The sequence below is a fragment of the Ictalurus furcatus genome, chromosome 5 (assembly GCF_023375685.1).
Source record: "Ictalurus furcatus strain D&B chromosome 5, Billie_1.0, whole genome shotgun sequence".
Taxonomy (NCBI): domain Eukaryota; kingdom Metazoa; phylum Chordata; class Actinopteri; order Siluriformes; family Ictaluridae; genus Ictalurus; species Ictalurus furcatus.
In genome coordinates this window covers 7,708,202-7,717,391 of record NC_071259.1, presented here as the reverse complement: position 1 = coordinate 7,717,391, position 9,190 = coordinate 7,708,202, and the positions used below count along the sequence as shown (strand labels likewise).

Sequence of the window (9,190 nt, the reverse complement as noted above, 5' to 3'; positions counted from 1 at the left end):
ATATAAATGGATCAAATGTATGCCATAAATGTAATAAATTTGATAATTTAGTTTTTCTCGTTGGCAATTTGCTGTCATATAAGAGGGATAAAATGCAGCAGGGTATGCTCTTATAGGAAAACAGCCAACTTTGGTGTGGTAACACTAAATCCCTTCAGCTTGTCCTTGATTATTTTCCTATAACAGCACGCCCTGTCATGTTTTCTCAAAAACAAAAAATAAATAAAAATGAAATAGCCGGGAAAAAAACGCCTATAATTCCGTGAGTGCACGGAAGTGTTTTGAAAATCACGTATGTGCCTTGTAGTAAATATCATAACTGTATTGGAACACAGGGCTTTTTATCTGAAAGAAAGAAAGTAACGTAAAGGATATAAAATTCAGTTCACAAATTCTAAATACGGCTAGCGCGAGACGTCCTTGTCCCTCAATGGTATCCGTAGAAATGTCCATTCAAGCTTGCCGTAGTGTTCCGTTTTTGAATGTGTGGAACTGTTCACTAAAACCAGCCAAATAAATCAGTTGTATTTGGTTTTATTCCCCATTAATGCTACATAATGAACGTCCAACCTTCAAACCCTAATAATCCCATTGTGTTTTTTGACGTGACAATCGGAGGACAGGTAAGAGCTGTAATTTATCCACTTTATGCAGCTAATGCTAGTCCACAAGCTAGCTAACTAACTAAATCATTATGAACTGAATGAGCACGTGAGAGGTGCTGTACAGTAAACGCTGTGTCTATTCTTAAAAAAGTGTATATATATAATAAAAAAGCAGTGTAACAAATATTTTTTTAAGTCACTCATAAGAGCCGGAGTTTGCTGCGTGGTTCTGTTTTATAAGATTCTCGGTTAGCGAGTCACTCTAAGGTGGGAAGTGATGCTAGTTATTTGCTACTAGCACAATATATGTAGCTGGCTAACTTAACCAAATTCATTAGCTTAGTTTTTAATAGTTGGTATTGCATTTCCTGTCGGTTTGTGTTTTATAGGAGAGTCACTTGTAAATGCGTTTTCTGGTTTGTGTGGAGCGTTCAGGTTCCACTGTACTCTGTTTACTGCAGCACCGTGGCCAACTCTTTTCAGGGGAAAGTGGCTAAAGCACGTTTAAAGTCTCGCTAGATGACGTTACAGACTCATTTGCATATTAATAATCCACGCATTGGTAAATCAAAGTACACAGTAGAGTAGAGTAGGAGAAAGGTAGAGTTGCATCTAGAATATAATCGAGCATAATAGAAAACAGTAGATTATCATTTATTTCTTAAATCATTTGTTATAGAAATTAGTCATCTTCGGTCATGGCACCACAGACAATTTCTTTACACTACTTCCAAAATACTATTTATCAAGAACGACAAAAAGAAGCCATGAGTAGTAGTGAAAGATGAGTAGTCGTTATGGAAACGGTTACTTGATTTTTACTTGTAAAAAAAAATGAGGGAGTGTGAAAGGGGGGACAAACAGTGGTGATCAATGATTGGGTGTTGAGAACAGTGGTGATCAGTGATTGGGCATTGGGAACAGTGGTGATCAGTGATTGGGTGTTGGGGACAGTGGTGATCTGGGATTGGGTGTTGAGATCAGTGGTGATCAGTGATTGGGTGTTGGGAACAGTGGTGATCTGGGATTGGTCGTTGGGAACAGTGGTGATCTGGGATTGGTCGTTGGGAACAGTGGTGATCCGTGATTGATTGTTAGGAACAGTGGTGATCCGTGATTGATCGTATGGAACAGTGGTGATCTGGGATTGGTGATTGGGAACAGTGGTGATCTGGGATTGGTCGTTGGGGACAGTGGTGATCTGGGATTGGTCGTTGGGAACAGTGGTGATCCGGGATTGGTCGTTGGGAACAGTGGTGATCTGGGATTGGTCATCAGCGCAAGACAGTCAGGCGTAATACACTGATGGTGAGTGAGTCGAGTGAACCTGCCCTCTAAACTTGTATAGCAGCAGTTGAGATGTGAGCTGTAGAACCGTATCGAGTTCAAGAGAGTTACTGATGTGCTTAAAAAGACACTAGATTTGTCACTAGGCTCTTATTTGAATGAAAGTCACTGAAGAGGTCTAAAAATTTGCTAAATATAGCGACAGAGACAACACTTCTGATTAGTTTACATTACCTATATACATTTAGGTCCAAAATGTAGTGGGTGCACTACATAGGGTATGTAATATTGGCTTGTACATCCTGTGTATTTGTTCAACTGGGAAGTATTTAGGGTGAGTGCAAGATTTCGAGCCTCCTCATAGAAGGGGTTTTGTGCAGGAAAATTTGCCTGTCTAATAATCTCACTTGTACAAATGAGATTATACACAACATGAATGCGTTATAACCTAACATTTCAGATACTGTATGACCAAACTTTTTTTGACCTTATACTACAAGAGTGTTCCCAGAATATTTGGGCAAATAACCCCAAATGAACATTGTGAAATTTGTGCGACCCCCAAGCCTTGACCTCCCTACATTTTATTTATTTTTTAAATTCCAGATTCATAAGTTAGGACTGCTATAAAATTTTAACATTTTATTATGTCAGTAACATACATGACCAAAATCCCAAGGAAAAATATTTCTTGCACTGACTTACCAGTCTAATGGGGCACCTCCATGTTAGACTTTTGTTAGCAGCAAGCTAGCCAGCTAACTGTGATAAGTGATGTATATTCTCCTGTGATAGTCGGTGTTAGATTTAACAATCTAAAATGTCTGTGTGCTCATTCAGTTACAGCGTAACTCTTTTAAAGGTAAGAAGTGCTAATTTGTTTACTGCTGTGGACAGTCATGTTGAGCTGACGTGACTTGCTGAACTTGGAGGAGCTCGGAGTAGAGGAGACCATCTCGAGTTCCCGAGTAGGAATTCATAGTTTGCTGTGTGGCGTGTTTTCTTTGGTTTTTCCTGGTTGGAGTTTGGGAATTCCGAGTTACGACCTCTAGCTGAATACAGCATAAAACACAGTGGGACAAGTTATAGGACAGTCCAGGCCGGGGTGGTATGATACAACTTGACGTGAAGCAGACGTTAGTACTTCACGTCTGACTTTGTGTGTGTGTGTGTGTGTGTGTGTGTGTGTGTGTGTGTGTGTGTGCGCGCGCGCGCGTGTGCCGATGCAGCAGTACCACATGTGGCATTGTTCATATACTGGCCTGTCTATCTTGTGCAGGATTTAATGCAACATTCCCTCTGGCACATCAGAGCCAAAACATCCCTGTCCGTCAGGTTTCTAAGTTAAACTGTAACATGCTGAGGGATTTTATGCACAGTGATGTTAAATACACTGTCGTCCTGATTGTTGCCTCAAGGTTTGTCTCAAATTGAAACCTCTGACACCACCTTTAAAAAAAAAAAAAATTCGTTACTAATCTAGAAAATCCAGAAGACTGGTTCATGGAACAGACCTTTCAGTAGGTTTGAAGAATACATGAGAGGTTTTTAAAAATCCCTGACTGTAATAGGAAAACCAGTTAGTGTAAGTATGCAGTTTTAGAGAGAATGCTATTTTGTTTAGTGGAAGAAGATGGGCAGGGAATTTTGTCCATTTTTATTGCTGAACAGTGCTAATGCTAGTGTCAGGATGGTGAAAAGACTAAATGGTATTTATACATTATTTAAATGTGGCTTAATTGAATACAACTGTTGGTAACACTTGAAAATATTAGCACACAAAATCTGTCTGACCCCCAGCAGGTTAAACAATAAAGCTTTGATCCCAACTGGTTGAACAAGGAAGTCTGTACCCACGGTGGGTCGGATGAGGGGGTTGAACGAGGAAGTCTGGATCTCCAGTGGGTCGAACAAGGAAGTCTGGATCACCAGTGGGTTGAACGAGGAAGTCCGTACCCACGGTGGGTTAAACGAGGTAGTCTGGATCTCCAGTGGGTTGACGGAGGAGGTCTCGCCCACCAGTGGGTCATGAAAGGAAGTCTCAGTCTCCGAGGGCTCAAACCCTGTTGAAATTTTTAATTGTGCATTACAAAGCCCAGGAAATTAAAGCCAATTTACTTTTTGTGATGTATATCTGCATGTAAAACCAGTTCAGCCGTTATGTAAAAACGGGCTCTCCAACCTCCCACTCACAACAGGGCGTTGATTTTATCAGCTGGTGATGAAGGCTGTTCTTCAATTTCAGCAGTTGCATCTCCTCCTCAGTAGGGTTCACTGTTCTGCAAGCAGACTTGAAAATATCTGAGAAACAAGAGCGAACAAACATCCATATACATAAACATAGCAGGATCAATCCCAATCAGCATGTGCTATCATAATTGGAATCCAGCTCAGTGAGCTGAAGTTACTCTCGAACACATCCAGACCGCCATCGCTCACCCACCGGCCTTTCTGAATCATGAGGGTATTCTCTGGATAATTTGGGGAGTGACCGTGCCAATAGGTCACTGTTTCATTGCTGTCAAGACGATAACACCGGTCTTTAACCTTTTTTATATAGCATAAATCTGAGATTTAGACCATCAGGTGAGTTTATGCATGGGTATCTAACCCAAGACGGACAGCTATCAGCTATCTCACAGTCCCAATGCATTGAAAAGGCATGGAATCGCCCCGTCCAGAGAGAAATTTGAATCCACATCAGAAACGGTAAAGCAATCTGAATTGATAGCACAAAAGAGAGAGGGAGTGCCAATCAGATGAATGCCCATTTCATTTTCAGACGTTTCTCTTTGCGTACTACTTCTTGTAGAACGAGCAGCTTCTTCTGGCCCGGACATCTGTAATGACAAAAGACTGGTTTACACACTAAATATTAGGGATGCACCGAATGTTTGGCAACCGAAATTATTCGGCTGAAAATAGCAAAAAAAAAAGGTTAGTGTTATTCATGCTAGATTGTGCATGCGTGCACCCCCTCATCGCTCCGAGCGCGCTGCCGGAAGTGGAGGTCGTGAAATTCGCGCATCTCACTCTGGTTGCTAGGCTATTTGGCACGTCATCAAACATGTCATTGTACAGTCAAATTTATTTGGCCTTTTCACTTATTCGGCCGAATTTCTGGATTTCTTGAGTTAATACTGATGTCTGGTGAAAATTTCATGTGAATGGCTTCATTGGAAATATATTTACTGAAAAAAAAGTTGATGCATCCAATACTTATTTCCCCCACTGTGTGTGTGCGTGTGTGTGTGTGTGTGTGTGTGTGTGTGTGTGTGTGTGTGTGTGTATCTCCACCCTTCAGTTCAGAGCACCTTTAGGCAAATTAACTGCGGTGTCTTTTAACCTATAGAAAGTGTTGCACTACAGACACTCAGTTTAGACTAGATGACTGTTAAGATGTTTGTGTTGGACTGTTAAATATTTGTGTTCTTCAAATAAACTGACAGTGGGGGTGTTTGGTTTTGCTCCAGTAGCTCAGTTACCTGGCGCCTTTAGAACTCACGGGACCTAAATAAGCAGAATAACACCAATAAGGAGTGGGATTGGTCATACTTTCTACGCAGTGAAAAACAATCCTGTGAAGTCTTTTTCTGGTGAATGTAGATCCGAGTTGCCTAAAAGTGGTTCATCCTGTTTCTTTTCTGGCCTGAGCAGTTCATCAGGCTTTCCAGAAACATTATCAGGATGTATTCATAAGCCAGGTGTAGAATGTCCTTTTTTCGAAGTCTCATACATAGTTCAGGGCAGAACAGTAGCCACATAATATAATACAATACAAAACAATGCAACAGTACATCTCTACAGGAGGTATGGAGAAAATGAATATTACTAACATGCTAACTGCGAACATAGCAGTTCAAATCCGAGAAAGAGCAGATCGTCTTAAGAAAATGGGGAAATGAAATTTATGATCTTAGGGAGTTAGAGAAAGTACCGACTGTTCAGACAGTACAGTGCAAAATATGCAATATGGAGGATACTACAAAAATGTAGAGCTGTAATATAATTAAGCCGAGCTATATTTCTGCAAGTATAAGTGCAGTTGCCGCAGATTTAGTGCAATTATATTTTGAATTGTAACGGTGTAGTAAAGTGATTTGTGGCAAAGCAACACTGTGACCAACCCTAACCATAACCCTAAATTGCAGAGCTGTACCAGACGCAAATGTTGGGTGTCTAAATTTTTTACTTATAGTTGATGATCTCTCTTATTTTACAGTACTATTCTATATCAGTTTTATGTTTTTAGATTCGATTTCTGTTTTGACTTTAGTTTATACTTGTTGGTCATCTGTACACATTTTCCCTCATGATTTAGTCTCTATAATATTTTTTGAGGTTGCAGTGACCCTGTATATGATGCAGTGTTTCCCTTTTATCACGTTCTCAAGGTTTTCGTTTCTGATTTCTTGACGCTTTTGAACGAAGCCGTTCAAGCCAGTTAAAGGCTGCACCTGCAGTCCACATGTCTTTACTCCTCCTGTGTTAGATTGATGTGATCATTTATCGGCAAGATATAGATCCTCCGTCTCTCCATAACCAATCATGTGTTCGATTTATGAAGTATTTGAAGTGATGTATCTGTGATTTTGAGTCGGCCGGTCACTTGAATTGCTCTTGTATCAGATTCCCTAAGAGTATACGCCTTTCTCTTTTCCATGGCATAATGAACACCTTTATAATTGAGCTTTTGATAAAGAATGTGGGTTGCTTCCAAGGATGTACACTATATGGCCAAAGGTTTGTGGACATTCATCGACGTGATGGAGTTTTCAGTAAGGAGAGATTTATTTTTTTTTAAATGTGTACAAGTAGTCTTGAGTGAAGCCGCTTTCGAAAAGTCAGTAAGTTTCCTTACAAAGGATCGTTCCTGGTATTGATTGTTATAGCTACTCTATAAGGTAATGCCCTCACAAGGATGATTTTTTTCTTTGTTTTGAGAATAAACAGCTTGTCATGGTACTGAGAAATCAGACGGCACAAAAGTCTTGCTTACAGTTAAAAAGTGCAATGTGTTGTTCATTAATCATTTTTTTAAAAAATTGTAATTGTTGGCAAATTGTTGTATAAGTGGACTACTATCTCTGACATGCAAACTCAAAAATGAGTGTTGAAGACTTGGAAAAAGAGCAGTTTCGGCAAGTTTGTGCCCAAAATAGCCTCAGATTCTTATTCTTGGCTGACAGGAGTGGAATCTGATGTGGTCTTCTGCTGTTGTAGTCCATCCACGTCAAGGCCTGATGTTTTGTGCATGCGGAAATGCTTTTCCACGGACTACAGTTATAAAGAGTGAATATTTGAGTCATTATAGACTTCCTGTCAGCTCAGACCAGTCTGTTCATTCTCCTTTGATCTCTCTCACCAACAAGGGATTTCAGCCTGAAGACCCTCTGCTCACAGGACGTTTTTTTTTTGTTTTTCGCACCATTCTGTATAAACTGCAGAGACAGTTGTGTGTGAAAATCCAAGGAGATCAGCAGTTTCTGTAATACTCAAACCAGCCCATCAACCAACAACCATGCCACGGTCAAATTCTCAGAGATCACATTCTCCTTCCCCATTCTATCATTTGATGTGAACATTAACGGAAGTTCTTGACCTGTATCTGCATGATTTCACGCATTGTGCTGCTGCCACATGATAACGCTGCATAAATGTGCAGGTGTACATGTGTTCCTATTAAAGTGCATGGTGATGTGTATATAGTACAGATTTCTGAAAATTTTATATTGTAAATAGATCCATTGCAGCTGATATGTCAGTTGTGATCCAATCACCCAGACACTGGCATTGACACTTGCGTAACCCCGTTCAACATCAAAAGATCACCTTTGTTGCCAGGTTTGCAGTTTTCACGCAGAATCGAACTCATTTGAAATTCTGCATTACGGCGGTTGATATCCATAACGTGTTAATGTTTTGTTTGTTGGTTAGACATTTTTGAATATGCGTATTATCATATACACACTACTTCTTACTATTCTCACTATATGCAAACTGTTTGTGTCCTAGATTTGGTTTGCTTGACCTCACAACTATTTTTTTTCAATCTGTCACAATATGTAATACTATGAAACCATTTCATCACCTTGTTTGGGATTACGGTTGCTACTATGGCCTTAGGACTGCAATTACCACATACAGTTTTGCACTCAGGGCTCCTTTAGTAAACAGTGGACTAGGTCAACAAAACAGACTTCATATAAAAACCCTAATGAACTTCCCTTTACTTTCACACTATCTGTTGGTACCCAGAAGAGGATGGGTTCACTTTTGAGTCTGCTTCCTCTCAAGGTTTCTTCCTCGTATCGTCTTTACTTTCGGAGTTTTTCCTCGCCACTGGCTTGCTCATTAGGGATACATTCACACACTTAAAATCTGTATCCTGTGTTTATATGTTTCTGTAAAGCTGCTTTGAGTCAATGCCCATTGTTAAAAGCGCTATACAAATAAAATTGAATTGAATTGAATTTGAAAGAACTAGTTCATGGAATGCCATATATTTAATTTTTCCTTATTAGAAGCAATATATGATTTAATGAATCACATGATCAGATCACCTGAGGTGTATGTAATGGAAGTATACCAGGCGTGTATGGGACTGCATACTGCAGAGAGTCACTCGAAGCACACATTTACTACTTTTTCCCCTTCCCCTATTGACCCCTCAGTTGAATCTGCGGTATGTATGCAAGGTAAGTTGTCTTTTTAAAGAAAAGCTGCGAAGTTGAGCAGCTCTTTTCTGACTCGAGATGGCTAATTACATAGCAGTACTGCAAAGCACTGTTGCAATTAGAAATATATGAGGTCGTTATGATTATAATGGATTTAGAAACACTTTGATACATTACAAATTGCATCTTAATAACATTATAAAATAATCTTGAACTTAACATATATTTAACCAAACCTGTTGCATTGTATTTATAGTTGCACAAACAACAGGATTTTGTTTGACATGACTCGATATCATTTTCTTTGTAAACATGGTGACTAATAGCAAATATTGTTCTGAAGGCACCACGAGATGTTAATAGTTAACCTGTGGCACTGTAATATTTATCTCATTTATTTACTTATCAGGTTTTGTTCAAACGTACATGTAAAAGAGTTGAGGTTAAGGTTATGATTTTTTTTTTGTACAAAAATATGTATATGTACACTACAGACCTACTGAAATTTCTTTACCATGCCCTTGTGCATGTAAAATGATGTTTGAGCATGAATTTAGGTCAGTAAATGCACACTTTGCCTTGTTGCTTCGGTACTGTGTGTTCTGTTTTGCCTAGGGTAAC

At 39.5% G+C, this 9,190-nt stretch overlaps 1 protein-coding gene across 3 annotated transcripts in view; it reads left to right on the top strand.

The window, feature by feature from the left end:
* Positions 1-276: 276 nt before the first annotated feature.
* The window catches only part of ppih (peptidylprolyl isomerase H (cyclophilin H)), a 37,151-nt gene continuing 28,237 nt past the window's right edge, over positions 277-9,190 (top strand). For 2 of the 3 annotated variants that reach the window (XR_008385915.1, XM_053624558.1), the window contains exon 1: positions 277-623. Coding sequence is in view for 2 of the 3 variants with exons in the window: in XM_053624558.1 (XP_053480533.1) it covers positions 558-623 (66 nt within the window). In the remaining variant the exon portion in view is untranslated. The remainder of the gene's footprint in view (positions 624-9,190) is intronic. The other variant, XM_053624559.1, reaches the window with a different exon arrangement.